Source organism: Ambystoma mexicanum, chromosome 6p, assembly GCF_040938575.1.
Source record: "Ambystoma mexicanum isolate Mex_15411 chromosome 6p, UKY_AmexF1_1, whole genome shotgun sequence".
NCBI lineage: Eukaryota > Metazoa > Chordata > Amphibia > Caudata > Ambystomatidae > Ambystoma > Ambystoma mexicanum.
In genome coordinates this window covers 305,258,639-305,282,107 of record NC_090935.1, presented here as the reverse complement: position 1 = coordinate 305,282,107, position 23,469 = coordinate 305,258,639, and the positions used below count along the sequence as shown (strand labels likewise).

The following is a 23,469-nucleotide window of genomic DNA, read 5'->3' as shown; positions in this document are numbered from 1 at the left end:
CTGGAGGAAACGCGTACAGCAGCGGGAAGGACCACTCCACCACGAACGCGTCTCCTAAGGCTCCATTTGGAGGAAATTCCCGCGAGCAAAACCTTTCGCACTTCCGGTTGACACTGGAGGCGAAGAGATCCACTTGAGGGGTCCCCCAAAGGGCGAAGATCTCCAGGAGAATCTCCTGAGCCAACTCCCACTCGTGAGAGATCGCGCTCTGCCTGCTCAGAGCGTCCGCCGTCACGTTTTCGGCTCCGGCCAGATGAACTGCCGAGATCGAAACTTCCTGCTGGATGGCCCAGAACTCGAGCTGCATCGCCTCCCTGCACAGAGGAAGTGACCCTGCCCCCCCCCTTTTTGTTGAGGTAGTGCATGGCCACTGTGTTGTCCGTCAGGATCAGGACATTCTTCCCTCGCACAGACGGCAGAAAAGCCTTCAGGGCTAGCCTGACGGCCCGCAGCTCCAACAGATTGATATGGAGTCTGGACTCCGACGGAGACCAACGACCGCTGACTGTCAGCCCGTTGGCATGAGCTCCCCATCCCGTGAGGGATGCATCCGTCACGATCGTCACCTCCGGCCAGGGAAGCCAAAATGGAGCCCCCCTCATCAAGTTGCCTTCGACGGCCCACCACAGAAGGTCCCGGGCGACCGAGGACGGCACCTGAATCGAGTCCGACATCCTGCCGGAGGACTGCGACCATTGCGTCTTGAGTGCCCACTGCAAAGATCTCATCCGCAGGCGAGCCTCTGGCACCAGAAGAATGCAGGATGCCATGAGGCCGAGCAACCTCAAGAGCTCGAACGCTGGGAGCGTCTGGGCATGCTGAAACTTGTGCACCATCTGCTGAATGTGAAGAGCCCTCACCTGGGGAGGAAAACACAGCCCCAGGGAAGTGTCGAGCACTGCTCCGATGTACTGGAGCCGCTGTGTTGACGTCAAATGGGACTTCTTTAAATTGAGGGAGAAGCCCAGCCTGTGAAGGGAGCGACAGGTGACCGACAGATGATCCAGGACTTGCTCGGGAGAGCTCCCCCTGATCAACCAATCGTCCAGGTAGGGGTAGACGTGAATCCCCCATTGCCTGAGATGCGCTGCCACCACCACCATGAGCTTGGTGAAAACCCTCGGGGCGGAGGTAAATCCGAACGGCAGGACCCGAAACTGAAAGTGCGAGTCGCCAACCGCAAACCTCAGGTACTGCTTGTGCTTGGGATGGATCGGCACATGGAAGTAAGCATCCTTGAGGTCGAGTGACACCAACCAGTCCTGAAGCTGAAGGGCCTGGAGGACTTGAGAGAGAGTAACCATCTTGAACTTGTCCTTCCTGAGGAGTTTGTTTAAACCGCTCAAGTCCATGATGGGTCTCAATCCCCCGTCTTTCTTCGAAACCAAAAAATAAGGGGAATACCATCCCTTGTTCCTCTCCGCTACAGGCACCAATTCTATGGCGCCTTTCTCCAGCAGGGCTTGAATTTCCTGCGCAAGGAGCGGATCCGGACTCTGCAAAGAGAGGTTCCCCGGTGGATTGTCGCGAGGTCTGTGCCGAAAGGGAAGACAGTAGCCGTGGGTTATGATCTCCAGAACCCACACATCTGAAGTAATGGCTTGCCACTCTACAAGATGCTGCGCCAGCCTTCCCCCAACCGGCGAACCATGGGACATGGCCTCACGACTGAGTGGGAGAGGCTGCGGCGTTACCTGAGGGCAAAGAGGCAACTGCCCGAGCGGCCTTGGCACCACGGGTACCCTGTCGTCCACCTCTGGTACCCCTGCGTTGGCCTCTTTGACTGCCAGCTCCTCTCGCTTTACTGAAGGATGAGTAATAGCGAAAGGAACCACCCCTCCACTGCTGTCCCCTAGGACGAAAAGGCGGAGGTTGGCGAACTGCAGCGCCCAACGACTTCGCTGCAGCTTTTGAGGTCTGTAACCTCTCAAGGCTCTCGTCAGCCTTGCTGCCAAAAAGGTGTTCACCGTCAAAGGGCATGTTGAGGAGCCGGGACTGCACATCAGGAGCAAACCCCGACTTCCGCAACCACGCAAACCTGCGTATCACGGTGCTCGCCGCCATGGACCTACTGACGCATTCAGCTAAGTCCAAACCCGACTGAACGGACTCACACATGGCATCCTTACCATCCTGGACCATAGCAAGGAAACCATCCCGTTCGTCCCCTTCGGGAATATGTTCAGCCGCTAACGCAACACAGTTCCACAGAGTGTGCATGAAACGCGACAAGGCACAAATGGAGTTGGCCGCCTGAAGCGCCATACCACCAGAAGAAAACACTTTCTTCGCCCAGCCATCAAAACGTTTGTCGTCCCTATCAGGAGGGATGGTAGGGTACGACGCCTGCTTCGCCGGGGCCGTGGCCGCCTGCACTACCAAACTCTCCGGAGTGGGGTGCCTGGTCAAGTAGCAGGGGTCGCCACTGGCTGGACGGTATTTTCGCGACAAGGATCTGCCCACCGCCGGGAGACTCTCCGGAGCAGTCCAAGCCGCCGCCACCCTTCTCTGTAAAGCCATATGGAACAGCAGCACCGGGTCAGTTGGGGGACCAACATCAAGGATGTCTGTCAGATCATCCTGCACAAATTCCCCTGGGGGAGCAGACCATCCCAAGTACTCAGAAACCCTAGTCATAAGGCGCCGGTACGAGGAATCAGCATGAGAGCCAGGCTCAGGCCTACAAAACTCCACCTCCGGAGAGGTGTCCAGTCCACTGGCATCATGCAGTGACTGTCTCAACTCGTCAAACTGACTAAGGCCCGAGACAATTTCATCCGGAACCTGACTAGGAACCAGGCCATCAGAATCCTCATCCGCCTCTGAAATATAGTCCAGGTGGCGAAAAGAAGGCACTCGAGAGTGCTTGCTCTTAACCAGACCCTGCCCTGGGGTACCTCCGACACGAAAGGCATCGAGCGAATCGGCGCCAGCGTCGAGAGAACCGGCATCGGCGCCGAGAGGATCGGCGTTGAGGAAATCGGCGTCGACGTCAGATGCAGCGCCTCCAGAATCGGCAGCGTCGACACAGCCCTCGAGGCCGGAGCCCCGAGCGTGTCCCTCGACGACCTGAGCGTCGACGGCATCGACGACTTCCTCGGAGCCAGAGCCTCGAGAAAGCCTGTCGACGCCCTCGACGCCACAGACGTCGATGCCTTCTTCGAAGACCTCACAGGTGCACACGGTCTCGAACGCGTCGAGGACCGGGACCTGGAACGGGTACGTCGAGAATGAGTCCCCTTGTCCGAACGGGACCTCTCCCGTGACTCGTGCCGACCACTCTTGCGAGCGGTGTCTCTCGACCTCACACGACCGACCCCACTCGGGGGCACGGACGGCTGAGTACCCTGCGACTCAAGAATCGCCAGCATCTTCTTCCCGAAGGAAGCCCATTCCTCCGGCGTCGCACGGCTGGAGGGGTAAGCGACGCGCCGGGCAGAGCCCTCCGAAGAGGACCTGGAAGACGACCGGTGACTGCGCTTCCAAGAATGCCTCGAAGAGGCTGAGGAGTGGCGAGACCGACTCCTAGAAGGAGACCCACGAGACTTCCGACGATGACACGGAGAGTCACCCCTCGAATCATCCATCGAAAGCCCCGCAGACTTCGACTTCCGGGGCTTGGACACCCGACCTACCGACAACTTCTTCTTACGTTCGCGTAAGGCTTTGGACGTGAGCGACTGGCAGTCGATACAGTCATCCGTGTCGTGGGCCTCCCCGAGGCACCAGAGGCAGGCGTCGTGCGAGTCCGTCACCGACATCTTGGACCCACACTCCCCGCACTTATTGAAACCCGGACGCGGGGTCGAAGACGAAGTAGACATCTTCAGAAGGATTTTCACAAACGAACAGGTTCGAAGAACCGAGAAGAACAGAACTCCAAAGAGTCGAGGCGTTTAAACCGAGAAACACGAAGCAACACGTTCGCGGAAAAAACGGAACTGAGGCTATGGGCGTCGTGCGTCCTACTTATCACATCGGATGACGTCGGACGTCGGAGGAGGTCCTCGACGACGGCGCATCGACGTCATCGACGCAGGACGCAGACGCCGAAAAGTTTCCGAAGCAGCACAGCTGTGGTGATTACATGTCATAGATACGGAATACGTCGGAGGACCCAATCCCCTCGAATTTAGATATTAAGGATTTTTTAGGGCAGAGTAAAGTACTTCCTTACCAAAGGCAATGTCTTGAGAATGGGAAGCATCCAGAGAAAAATGCTGTGTAGACGTGTGTACTGATGACCACGTTGCAGCATCACAGATATTCCTAATAGGAAAGCCCCTTTGAAGGGCTGTAGATGTAGCCATGCCCCTGGTGGAAAGAGCATGCAACCCTTCAGGAGGGTCTTTGCCTCCTAGCCTGCAGCATTCAGATATGGTAAGAATGATCCATCCAGACAAGGTCTGTTTGGAAACAGGTTGGCCTAATTTGTGTCCTGTGTAGCCTATAAAAAGTTGGTCATCCACTCTCAACTTTGCCAATCTGGAGATGTAAAAACGTAACGCTCTCCTAGGGTCAAGCCTATGAAGCCTTTCCTCCTCCCTACCAGGATGAGGTGGAGGATAGAAGGAAGGCAGCACAATTTTCTGACGTAAATCCAAGTCTGAAGCTACCTTTGGTAAGAAGGAGGGTTTTACCCTTGAAACAACCCAATTCTTGTGGAATTTGGTAAAGGGTGGCTTGGATGAAAGTGTCTGCAACTTGCTCACTCTATGGGCGGATGTTAGAGCTTCCAATAGTCTTGTCTTAAAGGTTAACAACCTTAATGGACATGTGTTCAAAGGTTCAAATGGAGCACACATCAGGAATTTCAAAACCAGGTTAAGGTCCCAAACCGGAACCTGAAAAGGAGATGGAGGGAACACATTAGTGAGCCCTTTTAGAAATGGAGTCACCAGTGGGATCTTGAAATGAGAACAATCTTCTGATGAGCGCTTAAAGAATGACAGCGCTGCCAAGTAGCCCTTAATGGTGCCAACCTGAAGAACCTTATTTGCGAATGAAAGCAAAAAGGATCAACATTCTTCACTCTACACCAGTTGCAAAACGTATTCTAACAGAAACGGTACAGAGACTTTGTTGCTGGCCTCCTGGCCGAAAGCAACACCTCCATTACGTCATCCGGGAGGTCGCAATCCTTATATCTCCGCCTTTCAGAAACCAAGCGTAAAGGTTAAGAGTCATGACCTCTGGATGGATAAACCAACCCTCCTCTTGCGAGAAAAGGCCCTCTCTTTGCGGAAGACGCATTGGAGCACCCATAGACATGTCCAGAAGGTCCGGGTATCACGTTCTCCTGGCCCAATCCGGGGAAATTTGGATCATGTGTTTTCTGAATCTTCTCAACCTCCTGATCACATGAGGAATGATGGGGACTGGAGGAAATGCGTACAGGAGTAGAAACTCCTAGTCCACCACAAACGAGTCTCCTAGAGTTCCTCTTGGGGGAAATTCCCTTGAACAGTAGTGTTCTCACTTCCGATTGACAACGGTCGCGAACAGATCCACCTGAGGGGTTACCCAAAGGTCGAAGATATCTTGGAGGACTTCCTGAGCTAGTTTCCACTCGTGGGCGACTGTGTTCTGCCTGCTCAGAACGTCCGCGCCGCCGTATTCTCCTCCCCAGCTAGGTGAACTGCCAATATGGAGATACCTTCTTGAATTGCCAAATACCACAGCTGCATTGCCTCTGCACCGTGGTAGTGACCCTACACCTCTCTTGTTGATGTAGTACATGGCCGCTGTGTTGTCTGTCATTATCAGGACATTCTTTCTTCGCACAGAGGGCAGAAAAGACTTCAACGATAGCCTGATTACTCTCAGCTCCAAAAGATTGATGTGTAGTTTGGACTCCGATGCAGAGCGTGCCGAGGAGGAGAGCACGTTGTCCAAAGTACATGCTAGGGGGTCGATTTCCTTGGAGTCTGCCCAGTGGCAGAATCTGGTCCATTTTTATCCTGGGCCCGGTAGCCCTGCTCCTTGCGCCTTTTATGATTTCCAGATTAGCCTGTGAGAGGCTGAGGTGCCGCAGCGTTACCTGCTCAGGTACCACACTGAGGGCTAGATTCTGTGGCGCGGGGTGGATGACCCTGCCCACCTGCTGTGCCAGAAGATGTGCTGGGCCCATCAGGAGGTGAATCAAAGGCGTCTCCGAAAGGCTGAGCAGCTCCGAAAACCATGGCCTGGCTGGCCACCATGGAGCTATTAGAATGATGTTGAGTTGGCGAGACTCCTTGATCATGCAAATCACTCTGTGAATCAGCGGAGTGGGCGGAAAGGCGTAAGCCTTCATGACGGTCCACTGAAGCCAAAATGCGTCGCCAGGGAGCAGGTGCCCTGTCCCTGCCAGGAGGCAAACTGAGGGCACTTCTTGTTGTGCCAGGTGGCAAAGAGATTCACCTGGGGATGACCCCACCTGCTGAAGATCTACTGAATGACAAGGTTGTTTAGCTGCCACTCATATTTGTCCGCTCTCAACCTGCTGAGCCTGTCCGCCTCCAGGTTGGCTTCCCCCGGGAGGTGGACTGCCGTGAGGTAGCTGTTGTTTTCCAGGGCCCACTCCCACATGCTGATTGCCAGTCTGCACAGAGGAGGGGATCTGGTGCCTCCCTGCTTGTTGACGTAGTACATACTGGTCGAGTTGTCTGTGTGGATGAGGACAACCTTGCCCCTGAGAAGTGGTAGGAATGCTCTGAGCGCTAGCCAGATGGCACTCCGTTCTAACCAATTGATGTGGTATTCCTGCTCCTGTCGAGTCCAGATGCCCTGGACCGGGAGATCGTCCAGGGTAGCTCCCCAGCCCTCGAGTGAGGAGTCTGCGGGGTGGGCGGCCAAAAGGGCTTGCCCGTCCGTAGTTTGCAGTCCCTGGACCACCATGTTATGTCCAGGTGGAGCGATAGAAGAAAGTTGATCCTCTCGGATTGAGGCCACAAAGTGCAGCTGAATCCTCCTTATACTCAGTCCTGTGTGTGGCACGGCTAATAGGACCGCCGCCAAGAGACCCAGGAGATGCTGGTACCACCAAGCCGAGGTCCCCCCACTGCTGAGGACATGGGCGGTGGCCCTCTTGATTGCCGAGATCTTGTCCTCCGAGATGAGGCCCAAGAATGTCAGAATCTGCGTGTGCTGCATCTGCGATTTCTTGAGATTGAGCGAGAAGCCCAGATCGTGCAGCATGTTCATAAGGGCATGGGAAGAGTGGAGAACCGCTTCCGGAGATGTAGCCCGGATGAGCCAGTCGTCAAAGTATGGATAGATGTGGAGGCCCTGCGCTTTGAGGAGGGCAGCCATTGCATTCATGAGTCTGGTAAAGATCATGGGGGCCAAGTTGAGGCCAAAAGGAAGGACCTTGTATTGAAAATGGTAGTCCGTGATCCTGAACTGAAGGAAAGAAAGATGGGGCTGCCAAATCGGGACGTGTTTGTATGCGTCCTTCAGATCCAGGGAGCACATCCAGTCTCCCTTGCACAATGTCTCTGCTATAAAAGCTGGCGTAACCATCTTGAATATTTGCAGGGGTAAAGAGAGATTGAGGGTGGAAAGGTCCATCACAACTCCCAGGCCCGCCTGGTTCTTCTGAATGGCGAAAGTCCTGGAATAAAAGCCCAAGGATGGTCTCGAGACCTGGGTTCTGCATGCTGAGGGCTAGCTGTGTCTTGAAGGGTGTTTGCTTGTGAGTATTGAAGAGTTTTGTTGTGCTGTATAGAAGGACTTCCATACCCGCCACTGATGCTGGCCGCTGACTGTTTAAAACTGGGGGGTCAGTCACCGACTGGATCGGCTGCTAAGTTGTGCGCAAATACATTCTAGGACTAAAGTATCAAGTGAGGATAGGTCTGTAGAATTGATAGCTCAAATGGCTTTTAAGAAGAATGTATGTTCCTTTAAGGATTACAAAAATTTGACTCACTGAGATTCCATTCTCATTGTCTCACACCTGAAAGGGTTGTTTGACTTGTGCAGGTAAAATGCAGAGCAGGAGCTGTGCATGGGTGAGGTGCAGGGCACCACAAGTATTAGTCGCTGGGGACTGCCAATGAAATTGTTAAAAGCATTTTGGAAAAGGGCGGGTACCGCGTATGCTTTTTAAAAGGCCAGTCGCGCTGCATGATTCGTGTGGCTATTTATAACTCGCAAATTATAATTTGTGAATTCCAGGAATTTCTTACATAGCTCAGGTTGTCGGACCTTTGCTGACGTATGCACGTTACTATATTGGTGGCACTAGAATGGCTGCGCCAGAACAGTGAACTACAACCTATATCCGTATTGAGTGATTCTGTCAGAAATCCTGCAGCAGCAGAACGTCTTCACAAAGAAATTAGCGAGACAGCCGTCAGGGATGTTGAATGTTTTATTGCTGGTACTTGTCTGTGCAATGCACGTCTGCCATTGGTTTGGCCCCAAAGGGGACATTACATAAAAAGCGCAGCATGTGAATCTATGATCCGAGGATGGTGGAATGTGGGATGACTTGCTGTCCAATTCCTAACTGAAATCCTACTGTTTAACTGACAACCCAAAAACAGATCTGGTGCCCACCCTCCCAATCTAAGGAAGTAACCTTCTAGTCAACCGTCTCTTCTGTGTCTGGAGGACTGTGTCTTCCCAAGATGCCATTATTGAAGTCCGGGATCTTCCTTATATTGATATCCAATCCCAGCGCACATTGGTTAGATCTGGTCAATCTTACTCGTGTTCCAAAATTGCCAGAGTCCCTGTGCTGAGAGCGAACCAGGACCTGTAAACCTGTTCTGCGGTTGGTGCCCGCTTGCAATAGCGTCTACAATCATGCGTTGCTGCTTTCTTTCGTACCAGAGGGGAAATTAACCATTTGCTTCTCACTCAGGCCCCTGACCACAAGGTCAGCCCTGCACCAATATTCTAGGCAATTCCCCTCATAATAAGAGCACCAGCAACCACCACAGACACATGGTTCTAGTGACTTGCTGTGATGCAGCATCTTTCCAGGCACAGAAAGCCTTGGGGCCAAGTCGGGATTACCCATAATAATTTAGGATTAAACCCCAATGTTTCCTTCAAAGCATACAGGTTTAGTTGTCCACCAAGCCAACTTCTAAAATAAAATGCCTGTTAAACAAATATTCCAGCTTTGCTCGTGAATATCTTTGGTCATGAAAGACCTCATGAGCTAATGGATGTTTTGAGGGAATCTGGCTGACCCAAGCTTTGACCCCTGTTCAAACCCCTCCCAGGTCAGCCTTGGGTAGTTCTCAAAGTTCATAAGTAACAGAGGAGTCAGATGGCAGTTTGCCTTTGTCTAGTGTAATGATTTTCTGGACAGAGGACATTGGGGTTTTTGTTTTGACGGAGCTTTGAAGACGGCACGTTGGTTTTGAGCACTAAACTGTAATGGAATGCTTCTGGGTGCTTTTTGTAGTGCTAGCTGCACAGTAGGGTCAAAGGGCCAGTTCCCAAATGATAAGCGAATGGAGCCTCCTAAAATAAACATTCTACATACAACTTTGGGCTGGGGCATAACATTGTTTCGGGCACCAATGAAAAAGTGGCCAACCGTTGCAAATGGCAATTCATTCTTTTTGTGACAAACTGTTGGAGTAGGATCCAAGAGGGAAGTTTTTGGTCAAATGAGATGCAAATCGTGCATTTTAAAGGAACACTGGTCAACGTTACTATCTGCATGGATGAAGTGGCTTATGGAACTGGCCCACATGGCCAGGGTGGTCATGCGCACGAGTATGCATAGGATTGCCATGCATCTGAAAATCAATAGGGTGACTACTTTAAGTACTCTTATTACTGGGTAGTGGCGTGCACGTGTATGCAGTTCACATACAGCACCATGAGTTCTAAAAGAAATATGTGCTGGTGGAACTGCAGCACCTCTCCTAGTGCAGTCATTAACCAGGCAGCATACAGAGTCCCCCCACCTACCAGTGTTTATATTAACAGGTTGCATTGTCCTAGGACCCCGCACTACCCCTCTAAACTGGTGATGTTATCATAGGTTTGGTATTACATCCACCTTTCAAACTTTACACTCTCCTCTTTGCACCTTGGTGCCTATAAATGCATAATGCAAAGAACAGTGAACCCCAAAACTATTGGCATTGTCAATGCTCGTTTAGGAGAGGGATTACCTCTTGAAGTGTTGTCTTCTGAAAATGGTGCGGTTCGACATATGTGTTTGCAGGGTGCAGGTCTAACACAGGGTGCATAGTTATGTCCTTTTTTGGTACAAGGAAGTATATTGAATAAATACCTTTGATTAACTGGTCAATGTAGGTTCTGTGATTTGTCTAATGAGCTTGAAACTTTGAAACAAATAACAGGGCACTGCTCTTTTTTTTTAAATGATAGGGTGCGTATCTTTGGTGCACAGATGTTTTCTCTCTCATGGTTAAGTAGAGAGAGCTTGTGGGAAAGATGCATGTGGGGTGCGAGCCAAAAACGTGTCCTTACGTTAATAAGATTCTTGAGGATCAACTATTAAGGAAAAGAGCTATGTAGGGATGATTTTGATCGACGTAGGCTCCTAGTGAACAAGAATGTGTCTATTCTCCTGTTTCAGATAGGTGATAATAGAATTCAATGTTTGTAGTTGGTTTTGTTATCGATCTATTCCAGTGATAGATGTAGCACAAGTGAAAATTAATTGTTTTTTTCTTGATATTTGTTTTGTGATTTTATTTTTCTCTTTAAAATTGCTAAGTAATTGGGTTTTAAGGATTCATTGAGTTTTTGCTACGAAATTACTTTGCACAATCTTTTATATTGTTAGATGTGATCGACTTTCTGTAATTGAAAACTAATTGTTTTGTGATATTTGTTTTATGATGTATTTTTTCCTTGTGTTCATAAGTAATGGGTTTTAATGATTAATGTGTTTTTCTTATGAAACGGATTCTGAAAATGATATATATTGTAAAGGTTTTTTTTTTACCACATACAATAAAATGAAATAAAAACTTTGATGAACTCATGCACAGGGACCAGCTCTATTGCTTCTTTTTGTAGCAGCGACTATTTCAGCTTGGAGAATCAGCTGATGCTCCTGCAACATGTTGCTGTGTCTTGCAGGACGATAGGGAGGATTTTCTACAAACTCAATGGAGTAGCCCTTGGACAAAGTCAACAGCACCCACTGGTCTGTTGTGATTCCCTCCCATGCGTGGGTGAATTGAGAAACATGGAAGGGAACCTGAATTGGTCATTCCTTGTTTTGTAAGGGCTGGGGAGCATCTTGTGGCAGCACCCCCCCCCCCTAGCACAACCTCTTCCTCGCTTATAACCCCTTTAAAAGGTGGACTGAAAAGGGGTGGAATGCGATGAATACAAAGGGGAAGATGTAGCTCCCTGACTGTAACCGGACTGGTACGTTCATGGGAAGCCTTGCCCTCAAAAGGAACAGTGAGTGTTAAAAAACCCAAGTTGAACATAAGGCTTATTTGAAGTATTTTAAAGTCTCATGATCTTTTTTTGGCATTTTCTAGAGCATTATCCACTGCTTTCACAAAGAACACATTGCTCTCTATGGGCATGTTAATGAGAGTAGCTTGAGTTTGGAACTTGAAGCCAGAATTACAAAGGCAAGAGTGCCGTTTTGGAAGTGTGCCTTGTTCCACTATTCTTCCTGCTATTTCCGCAGCATCTAGAGTATTTTCAACAATGTTGTTGGCAACTTGGTTGCCCTCTGACACAGTTTTTAGAATTTGAGAGCAGAAGGGTTCTGGAACAGAGTCTAGTTGTTCCTGGATAGTATTCCATTGTGCTCTACTATAGCTTGCTAATAGTTGCATAATTAGCAATTCTGACCTAGTATGCCGCATTAAGTTGAGAACTTTTTACCTAAAGCATACAGCTTCTCGCTTTCCTCATCAGCCAATGCTAGTGGTGTTCCTGCCCTTTTCTGCATGGTTGTTACCACCAGAGAATCAGATGTGAGGTGGCCCCTTATATACAAAGGGTCAGTAGGAGCAGGTTTGAAAGTGTTCTCAAATGTGGATGTACTGCTGTAGTAAGCAAGGGGATTACTAAAGAAGGTTGATGCATTTTGTTTTGACTGTAACAAAGGAATAAACTGTGCCACAGACCTTTTCTCATTAAGAATGTCATCAACAAAATCTGTATCCTCTACAGCTTCATGAGTTTATGTTTTAAAAAGGTCTGCAGCTTATTTTAGTTAATCCTTATAGAGGATCTGGTCATCAATATAGAAGTTAACGACTGGTTCATCTTCAACATCATATGATAGTGACAGGTAATTATCTGGGTCTTCAACAGGATCGTCTTTGGGATCATCATATAAAGTCCCTGATAATAAATAAACGCATCATCTCCGTCATCTTTATCAATATGAATTATATTATGGGATTGTGAAGAAGGTTCCCTATCTAGTCTGGGTGACCTAGCTGGAGGTCCTCCCTCGCCCATTTCAATGTATCAGTTTGATTGGGTAACGCTCGAAAAAAATGTACAAAAAAAAATTGTCATCTTTTAATGGAAAAGAAATTGCCTCAGGTTAAGTAGAAATAGTTTCCCTATGTAGCTTCCCTATCTCCGTCTTTGGCTGGGGCCTCCCTCTGGAACAGACTCCCTTCCCCTCTGAAGCTCGAGGAGAACCATCTTCGGTTCCGGAAGCACCTCAAGACCTTCCTCTTTGCTTCTGCCTTCCCTCTTCCTCTCCCCTGCTGATCTGTCTTTTTCTGCACTGGGCTTCTGGCTACCCTCTGTATTCAGGCCCAGATACCAGCCCACTCACCTGCACACCCACACTGCCTCCTGGCATCCCTTGCACTTAGGTCTTGTATCTGCAACCCTACAGTCCCCTTACTTGCACTTATCAGACACCCACTGTATGAGCTTAATTATTACACTTGCCACCTGCTGGCCGTACTACCTGTTTTTGTTATTTCATCATGTGTTCAGCACTTTCCACTCGTCCTCTTCCCCTTGCACGTTCTCGATGTCACTGGGCCTAGTAAGATTGTTTTTTTCTTTCCTTCCTTGTACCCCTCCCTTGCCTCGTTGTGCCTGAAAACAGTTGTGTATGGGTGGAATATAAATAAACTATCATATCATATGTAACGCTTCAGATAAGGGGTACAAAGCTGAGGTGTAGTGTGTGTCTTTTGCAAAAGTATCTGTCTCGATGGTGGTTTGTGGGACTGTGTCGATGGTAAGTTGTGAGTGTCTATGCTACAGGACTATTTACACAGTCCAGACGGTTGTTTTGGCACCTGTTTAGCAACAGACGTTGTTGACGTTTTATGCATGGTTGTGGGATTGCTCGGTATCTGTTTACTTTGTAGGTCTTGTGGTGAACATTTGGGCGTGGTCGCAGCGGGATCTACAAGTAAATATTGCATCCATTACTGCAAATGAGATTACAATGAATTTCAATTAAAATAAATGCGGGCGAGTCCCCCCCATAAGCCTCTCATCCCCACAACATGACTCCACTTTATTGATCACTCCAACCCAAACCTCATTAAATATTTTCATTGAAGTCGCTCTTTTTATGCGTTATAATCGCAGACGCATTGATGGTCTGCGATGATTTTGTATGATACCGTTGCAGCAGACTTGAGATGCGTCAAGCTAGAAGAACTGGATGTGTCTCTAGATACCATGTTTCAACGTGTTTGTCCAAGTGTTGCTGGGGGGTTGCCTGTTTAAGATTTTTGTGACCCACCACGTGCTTATGTGTTTATGTTTGTGTGTGCTTTTGTCACCAGGTGTAGTCTCCACAGCAAGGCTGACAACCTAACCTTTGGAGCTGGGCAATGGCACGCAGGAATCCACTGATCCCATTATGTCTTCGGCATCACACTGTGCGCCATAGCTGCCCTGTTCTCCTCAAACTCCTCTGCACCGGTGGGGCTATCTAATAAAGCCTTGGCTGGCACGGCTTGCATACTATAAGCCGCCCACCATTTAGTGTGTCTGTCTTTCAATGTTTTAGGACAAAAGCACTTGCACAATGAGCAGTGCTCTTTGGCGTGACCCCTGGGAAGACAGTGGTTGCACCCGCTATGCGTATCCCTCCACATGTCCTTCCAGGGATATTTTCTTTTACATAAAGGGCAAAATGTAAAAGGTGTATTTTCCAAATCTGGAAAAAAGGGCACCTAGACAAAATGTGTAAAAGGGGAATATGAATACAGACATTCTCAAGAGTCAATGGAAAATGGCAATCCCCCTTGCTACCACCCCAAGCAACCCACCACCCCCACTCTTCCTACAGTACAGGCTGAAGCTTGGAGTAGGCTGAAGCCAGAGAGGAGTTGGCAGTCAGAGACGGTCGTCGAGCGGCTTTGATTTTGATGGCAATATCGCTGTATATTTAATAATGAAGCCAGGCACTCCCCCTAGAGCAACCGGCCACGATGGTGGGAAAAACAAACCAATCTGAGGACCTCTAAGCATAAAGGAGCATGTGTACAGTGCATGTCATACTAGGGATAGTATTACAAACACTCCCTGACGACGTCCCTTTTCCAAATTCGAAAACAAGTCATGCAATACTACTAGATGCTGGCCTATGCAAAGCATGTGATTCTAAACAGATCCACAAGCCTCAGAAACATACATAATGTACACAATATATTTCTTCTACGTGACATTTTTACCAGTTGAACGCATCCAGAACAAAACAGCAGCAGTTTTCAACCTCACAGAGCCCTTGATACATTCTATGCATATTCTGCCATCTAGTGCTTGGTCCAGGCTATTATATGTTTACTTACAAAGTAAAAGGGCATCGACTGGGGCACTCCTGTCACATTATCCCCACCCTACGTGTGCAAGAACCCATGAGGCCCTGTATATTGACGTCCTCAGATTGTTTATTTTTCTGACAAGATGAAATTAAGGGTGAGCAGTGAATGTAATAGGTATGTTGAATTTTCCTGTGCTTCCATTTTGGAAGGCTGGGAGGATGCATGTTACTCTAACAGATACAAACCACAGAAAGGCTACTACGGGGTAAGTAATGTTCTGTCTTCTGAGCAGTGGTCGAAGTGGGCGGGAGCGGTGCTCCTCTACTTTTTCAAATTAGGCTTTACTGTTCCTATACTTTTATTTTAAAAAGAAACCGTTGTGGAATGGTTTCGGTGTAAAATAAAAGTGTAGGAGGCAGTGGAAACTTGCAATTTCACTGCACTGTATTGAACGTTTCTTTAAACAGTAGGCACATTTGTTTGGGTGTTTGTATTGTATGTGAGAGGTGGCGCGGCGATGGGGTTTGTGGTGAGCGGGGGCAGGCCAGTAGGGAACTTAGCTCCACTACTTCTTTTCGTACACTTCGACCACTGCTTCTGAGGCTTCTGAAACAGCTTAGATATGCATGCTCTGCATAGACTAGCAAACAGTACATCAAGTTAGAAGTGGGTGAGCAGAAGGAACATTGAAAAACTATGTTTCACAACCGCATGTGTCTATCTCTAGGCAGTAATCTTGTGTAAACGTGAACCAAACTGTATAGGGCAGCCTTGCAAATGTCATCTAGGCCAGAAATCAGGCGAGCCTTAACAGCATCTACTAAGCAGACAAAAATGTTGGCTTTAATGTGCCATGTAGCCCAGTTTAACATCAGCAATAGCTACCCAGGAAAGCCCTTAGACCAATTAACTGCAAAACCACCAACCAATCCACACTACCACCCATCAACAACAGCATGTAAACTGTGCCTACTGAATCTAGAGACCCAAGCTACATATCACTGATAATGCCCAATGAGGCCGAAACATGTCTGTTATATTGTGCAAAAAGGATGTGCCCAAGCAGTTTGGGCTGGAATTCCCCTTTTGGGGTGGGACCAAGCCTGATTTGCATATTGTATTTCCCCTTTCTGTAATGGCTTGGCAGGAGAAGAATGGTGGTCTGGAGGCATTCTGAGATTGTTGGCAGAGTTTAAGATTAATTCTATTCCTTTCAGGGATCATCTGTTTTGTTTTGCAGAAACTGAATATCCATTCATTTCCTTGAAAAACCACAGATCAATCCATGCATCCACTCTCTAACCATAGCACTATAGCGAGTCAACCTACGGAACTTCACAAACTCACAACAACCCAAACACATACACACAAGCAACATCTGCACAACCAAAAAAACCTTGAACACAGAACTGCCACAAACTTAGCCATGCTCTGTACTCAAAATTACATGTCACAGAAAAAAAATATGCTCTGCCACAGCCATTGTTTCAGCACTCCTATAAGGCCACCCAAGCATCGTGGAAGCTGGACCATCACAGAGCCAAAGACATACATGCACCATAGTCCAAGGTGTCAGGGAAGTAGCACTGCTGCTGGAGAAATGTTCCCTGTGGGACCTGCTCGCCCGCTCATGGGAATAATTCTCCCATTTTAGTGACGTCAGTCAGCAACAAGAAATCACAGGAATATCAATGAACAGGAACAGCAACTTGAAACAGGTTTAGAAAATGAAGGTTTGAACTTAACATATCCTGCCCAGCATTGGTGTCAGATGATACCGTTTTGGACAAAGGGTAGATTCTACAACAGGATAGGAGGCCGATTTGGGCACTAGCTACAGGGGGAGCAAGACTGGCACTACAAAAAATCACACCTGGCCCACTTACAGGAAGTAATTCCAAAATGAGACTTCCACTGCGATGACAAATCATTTTATGATCCACACATTAAGAATAACCCAATCACAATTTTAGGAGTGAGGCATTGTTCAGTACTGAGGGGAATAAATAGATGCAAAAGGACAAGAGTAATTAAGGAAATGCAACTAGTTAACACAGAAAAAACAGGTAAATGGCTGACAAAAATGGTTCACCAACTCAAAGTAAAAATGTGCAGTGGATGGGCAAAGGTATTACACTTGCAACTGTAACCTACGCCTAGAAAATGTTCTATATTTCACGTGCATAAAATATACAGATGGCACAAGTGCAAATGAGGGTTACCACCCTATAATAATGAATGTTCGGGTATTTACAAAAACACAGCCATAGTTATAATATTTTGCCCAAGATCACTCAGTGTTGGTGGAAGTGGTGCATTCATTGTGTTAAGTGTGGAATTTGTGTTATTCCCTCTTCATGTTTATCAAAAGGAGAAACAACTGCAGAAACTTAGAATAGACACGTTTGTTTATAAGAAAATAATTTCAGTCAGATTATTGTAACTCTGTTTATACTTTAACACATTTCATGCACAGGGTTATAGATGTAAGCTCAAGAATGTTGAATATTCTATTTTATATGTTGTTAGCACCTAGAAAGACATACAGATATGTAAGCTAACAAATATCAGATTACCTACACTGGTAATAGCTTTTTCTATTTTATTCATTAGGTGTTTCATATCATGCTGCATGGCAAAAACTATAGCTTTAAATTGCAGCGAGGCATAATGAGATGGGATCGCAAAGTCTGGCAGCCACATTCATGATCCTACCAGACAAAATAAAAGGGAAAAAGGGATACATAAGGGAGCCGTCGGGGACATTCACTGCTAAGCTTAGTCACAGAGAGTGCAGAATGGAGGGAATGGCTAAGTACATCGGTGTCGGAGGAAATTGACACCCAAACCTTTTGGGTTGCATTCCAGATCCCGACAGTGGATAGAACAGATTTAAGAATAGGATGAATGGGATGGAGAAGAGTGCTGTACATGTATCAGTGGTGCACTATTGGAGACCCATCTATAGTCTGGTAGTACCTGGAAGCATAGTTAATTTAATGTATTGATTAGGGGTTTCGTTTATTTTCTGTGTGCACCAACTGCAGTCTTCAGAAACATGACCTTAATATTTACAGGACATAGTAGTTGAACATGCAGCAAAAGCCCTCACCTCAAGGAATGCATTCATCTGTTTCTGAACTCGGTTGACAAATCTCCACTGGATGACCAGGCTTAGAAGATAAAAAGAAATGGATCAGAACACATTAGACATCTGACAATATGTTAGATTTTCAGTTTGTATTAACCAACTTGACCGATAACATGGAACTACTGTAAAATAAACTCCTTCTGTTTACAGGTTGCAATCTGAAAGCAGTACATATAATCTGCAAATGTTCTTTTATTTATGACATCTATTATGGCACTTTTGAACTAAGCAAATGTTGTTCTTTCATTAATAGCATGCCAAGGCCTTTTTTTTGGTGATTTCAGTATTTCACCATGCAAAGCCTTCTAACATTTTCTCCTTCATTAATTTATAAGCATTGTCAGATAGTGATAAAAAGCTGTAGATCACAAATCACGCAAGCACAATGTCTTTCACAGTAGGCTAAATGGACACTCATTGTTACTAGGTAAACTTGTAAGTCATATGTTATTTTTCAAAATTTAAACTAAAACTAGTGACTTTTTTTGAATACTTACTGTGTTTTAGAAAAAATGAATCTGGTGCTAGCAAGCGCTTACCTGGTCCTCTTTTTAATATCATAGCCTCCGTCAATATGCTTTCTTCTTTCTAGTCAGTAAAACAACTACATTTCATTCATCTTTTCTTTCTATCCAATATTGGTGCTCCATTGTATTAGACACACAAAAGGATATTTATTGAGGAGAACATAGTGTAAGTAGGGGTTATTGGAAGTGAATTACGAAAAATGTAATTGTCATAACAAGATGCACGAATCCTTTGAAAGGACTCACACATGCCCAAAGAAACCAGAGCTACGAGATGCATGCAAATTGCCTGTAATAAGTGGATGGAAACCACATCAAATGCAACTATTTCTAAGAGCAGGTAAGAGCGAAACATGCTTCCAATAGACATTAATAGAGTTGGAACAAGAAACAATGCTTTGCATCACTTACAGATATATATTTGTAGAATAATAATACAGAAACTGCTGGACAGATCAACACCATGATTAGCAGTCTGGCCAACTTGAAACCTGCATGTGGTTTACTGAAAAATTAAAAGTTTTTTTTTAATAGAAAATGTGGCCAGAAATATTAGAGATTGTATTTGTTTCTATCGCCCCAGTTTCAGGTGGGAATACAGGGTCATGGAAGAGGAGTGTCAGACTGATAACGTTCAGTCTGGCAGCCATCTTGTGTCCAGGGACTGGAATGGAATTCTTTTCGGAGCGAGTCTATTGAATCCCTCTTGGGCGTGCCCTGGCCTTTTAAAGGGGGAAAATAGAGGGGAGGAAAAGAGAAGGTCGGTGGACACTGGGGCAGGTTTGTACATGGGTTTGACAAGCTCTTGAATCTTTTGTATTCCTGCAGAACCCTAAGCCGAGGGATGATGCACCTTGTCCAGTGGAACATGTTGACCATCGTGCCATATCTTAAGCCATAATCGGACACCTGATGTGAGCAGCCTTCCTATCCCCTGCATCCGGGGTGATAAATCTATCTCGTATGCAATGGAAACGTCTGTTCTAGTTCTTGTACCATGGCTCAATCTTTAGATCTCGGTGAGGTCAGTACACGTTTATGGGCCCGAGATGCTGTAAATTGGAAATTGCAGTGATTTAGATGTCCATCCCATCACTGACCCCTCAAGCCTCTTTCTTTCACTGGCAGCATGCTTCTCTTCCACCTTCCTGCAGCTGCAACACCCCTTTATGCCACCAGATGGTGCACCCAGCTTCAAGAGGCACTTTAAGAAATACACATTCTACTTTTCTGAAACACAAGTTATGGCGCTGATCCAACAAAAGCTAATGTGAGTAGGGTGTGGGGGCTCATTTGGTATGTGGCTGTGTGCAAGTGGTTCAACACCTTTTGCAGATACCAGGGTAGACTTCTGGGAGAAACAACTAGGCATTCTGTCCTATGCCGCGATAGCCTGACAAATGGTGTTTGTCGCACTGATGGAAAACATTCCAGCAGGGCCTCTTGAACACAACACCTGATCAAGGTAGAATGAGGTGTCTGAGCCACCAACGAACATATTAAGGGAGGTGAACTGATCACCTGGGGTTCTCAAAGGAGCTCTTTGAGCCAAAATGTCCATGCGTCCCATAAACCCTTACTAAATGAATGGTGTTCCCAGTCTACCCCACCTCATTTGCCAATCCCTTTTTCTTGTAGCACATGTTTTAAAAGATATCTATTTGAGAAAGTGAATGAAATAAAGATAGCTGGAGATAGATGAGACAGGACAGGGAGAGCTAAACAAACAGACAAGAGACCAGGTTTAACAGTGGCATGGCGAAGTGAGAGAGTGAAAGTGGATCTGTCTGCGCAGGTCAATGACCGCATGAAGAAAGCAGAAAAGGTTTTGCATGGATAGTTAGGACGATTCATTATTTGATGGCTCATCATGCCATAATTGCTTGTGTACCTCAGTGACCTTCTTAGTAGTCTATTTTATGCAATACTACTCCCAGGAGTCGCACTGCTATTCTGCAAGCTGGGATTTGCTCCCTTATGTAATTTTGCCGTGCTGTGGTTTTGCTCCTGGGTGTCCCACTGCAATGTTGCCCTGCCTTTATTTTGCTACGAGCTGCTGCACCCAATGCCCTAGACAAGATTTTGAAGTGGACATATTTTAATCTCCATTTTGTTAAGTTGTGAGTAAAATTATGTTTTGGAGGTGGGAGGGGACAAGTCCATTTCCAAAATAGGAGTATTTTATAAGTGAGTACGAACATTTTAACTGGAAAACGGAAATGTTTTTGTAATAGTTATTTAATTGCTCCTATTCATTTAAAGGTACACATTTACTTCTTCCGAGCAGGCAATAATACAAGCAATTCACATGCACTTCTCGTCCAAACATATCCATGGAGCCATTTGGGTGAAAGCAGGAGCACAAGTTCCTCTGTGTCGGTTTACTATTTTTGTTGCAAGTATTTCTACTCCATATTTTTATTTTCTGGGAGTATTTGCTTATTTTTAGGGAGCAAAAGTGGCCGATACACCCCTTATCTGTAGGGCTGACTGCCACACAATTTTCTTTACGTCTTGGTGGATCATCTGAATCTTTACATTCAGTAATTCCAGTCCAGGTATTTAAGATAATCAGAAAGGCTAAATCTTTTCAATGAAAGGAAAAAAAAACAAATATTGTGGACACAAGCTTCTAGTGTTTCTAAATGCAAAGAGTAGTATTGTAGTAGGTTGGAAGGTATGGCTTGGTAGTAATAAGGTGCTATGTGCTTTGAGGTAGTCCATTAGTGTGGTAAATTGTCAAGTCTTGGGTGGCAATATGAAAGTATAACAGTGCAGTGGAAAATGTTCAGTAAATAACTTGAGGACCATAAAACCTTAGTAAATAAAGATTACACCCTGCAGATCCCAAGACTTGTGATGTGCAGATTGAGTTAGGGACAATGGGTCCCATGGAACCACCTTATGTTGCAGGAGGTGGAGAGTACAGCAACATCACTGGTTATTTCAATGTCCCAGTCAAGGGGATGGGCACCCTACTCCCAGCATTCAACTGAAGAGCATAATCTAGTGATTGTCCTAGCAGCAACAGGGTTAGATCGCCAAAGAAAACAGCATCCTAATCCACTGCGAAACTAAATTAGGACAACTCGTCTGAAGGACTTATGTATACTTCCAATTAGTCAAGTTCAGGGAGAAAAGTCCTGTGGATGTGTTAGGTCAATTTGATAACACATTACAATGAATAGAAAAAAAGACAGGTTGAAGTCTATGAAAAAGAGGAACAAACAGGGAAGAGAAAGAGGACTGTTGTTAGAAGATGAAACCAAAATCACTGAGGAAGAGGGCTGCGAAGCGCGCTGTGGGACACCCTCAAAGCAGCAGGCTTTGGTGGCTCAAGTTGCGCCCAGTGATACCGGCCCCAAGCTGACCCCCAGGTCATCGCTTTCAAGGCCTTTCAGCCAGCGTTGCTGGTAACTGGGGTACTTCGAGTGCCAATGCATCAGACGCCAGCAGTGGTACCGTCGACATCGGCCCTGACAGCCTCCTACATGTCTCAGTCAAGAATACAGTTTTTCAATACTAAGTTGACGATTTTTGGTGATGGGGACAACCAGATGTCGAGTGGCCTCGAGCCTTTTTATGAAGGTGCTGAAGGCAGGGATTTCTTTGCCAATCAGGCAGATTTAGTTGCCTTAGCTGAGGGACACTACGATGGCAGTGGCCTGGACAAAGCTGCGGACATGGAGACACAGCAATCCCATCCCTATGATCATGCAAATGCTAAATACTGTGCCACACTGGATAGGGTGGAGTGCCCAAGCCAGAACCTTATCAGGTTATGACCTCACTGATATTTTGGATGAGGGACCTGCTACTGAGAGGGCCATGCCATTTAATGTGGTTATTGCCGACCCCATCACCACCTTGCAGAGAACATGCACCGCGCCCCCGGAAAATTCTGACATCAATAAGAAGAACAGGCTGGAAAGGGGAGACTCTGTCCATCTCTCCACTCACCCTACTCCAGAGAGGCTAGTGGTGCGGTGGCCACATCCACGTCTACACTCCCTACAGATAGGTTAAGTAAAAAGGTTGACACACTAGCCAAAAAGGTCTTCTCTTCAGGCAGTATGGCCTTTAAGGCGATTAACGCATGCTGCACCTTCATCAAGTACTCGTTTGGCCTGTGGAGGGCTATCAGGGAAGCTGTACACTACATTCCCAAAGGGGAAATGCGTGAAGGTTTTCAGAGAATTGTGGACGATGGCAAAGAGGTATCTCAGCAGTCGTTGCAGAAGGGCCTGGACATTGCAGACTGCGTGGGACGATCTATGGGGTCAGCGACTGTCTTGAGGAGGCAGGCATACCTGCACACATCGGGATTCTCGCCTAAAGTCCAGAACAAGCTATTGGACATCGCATTTGACGGCGACAATCTGTTCTGCCCAAAGGCCAAAGAGTCCCTAGAAAGGCTTAAGGACCCAAAGCTAGCCACAAAGTCTCTAGGACTAGCTATTCAGCAGCCAGCAAATCCTGCCTTAACACTTGCCTCAAGGGGGAGAGGTTACAGGTGTTACGCCACCTTTGGCAGGATGGCTCAGCTCCCACAACCCAGGCAAGCGAAGAGACATTTCCTGCTTTCCAGAAGGGGGCCTCCAGAGGCCAGCAGACAGCAGCAGCTGGAGCAGCTCCTCCCTCAAAGCTGCTTTGATTTCTCCCCCCAGCTTTCCCTGATTGGAGGACGGATAGGTGAGCACTGGGCCCAATAGCGGGAGATTACCTATGATGCCTGGGCGCTTGAAATCATCCAGTGTGGCTGTCTGCCTTTATTTCGAAGGCTGCCGGACAGGCCACCCCCTCCTCCTCCTCAGCAACCAGAGCAGGAGATGCAGGAAGAGCTGAGAGCCCTTCTGCTGATGGGTGCCGTGGAAGAGGTATCTCCCAAGCAGGGATGATCGAGCTGGTATTCTCGGTATTTCCTGATACCCAAGAAAAGGGCAGGACTTCGTCCCATCTTGGACCTCAGGGCCTTGAACAAGTTCCTGAGGAAGGACATGTTCAAGATGGTGACGTCGAGAGAAATTCTCCCCGCTCTCAGGTTTCAGGAATGGCTGGGGTCCATAATTCTCCAGGACGCATATTT

General features: G+C 47.0%; 1 protein-coding gene across 13 annotated transcripts in view; it reads right to left on the bottom strand.

Annotated features, from left to right (window-relative positions):
• The window catches only part of NEDD4L (NEDD4 like E3 ubiquitin protein ligase), a 2,900,454-nt gene that overhangs the window by 212,213 nt on the left and 2,664,772 nt on the right, over positions 1–23,469 (bottom strand). For all 13 annotated transcript variants that reach the window (XM_069627054.1, XM_069627053.1, XM_069627056.1 and 10 more), the window contains one exon: positions 17,818–17,878. In XM_069627054.1, coding sequence (XP_069483155.1) covers positions 17,818–17,878 — 61 coding nt within the window. The remainder of the gene's footprint in view (positions 1–17,817; positions 17,879–23,469) is intronic.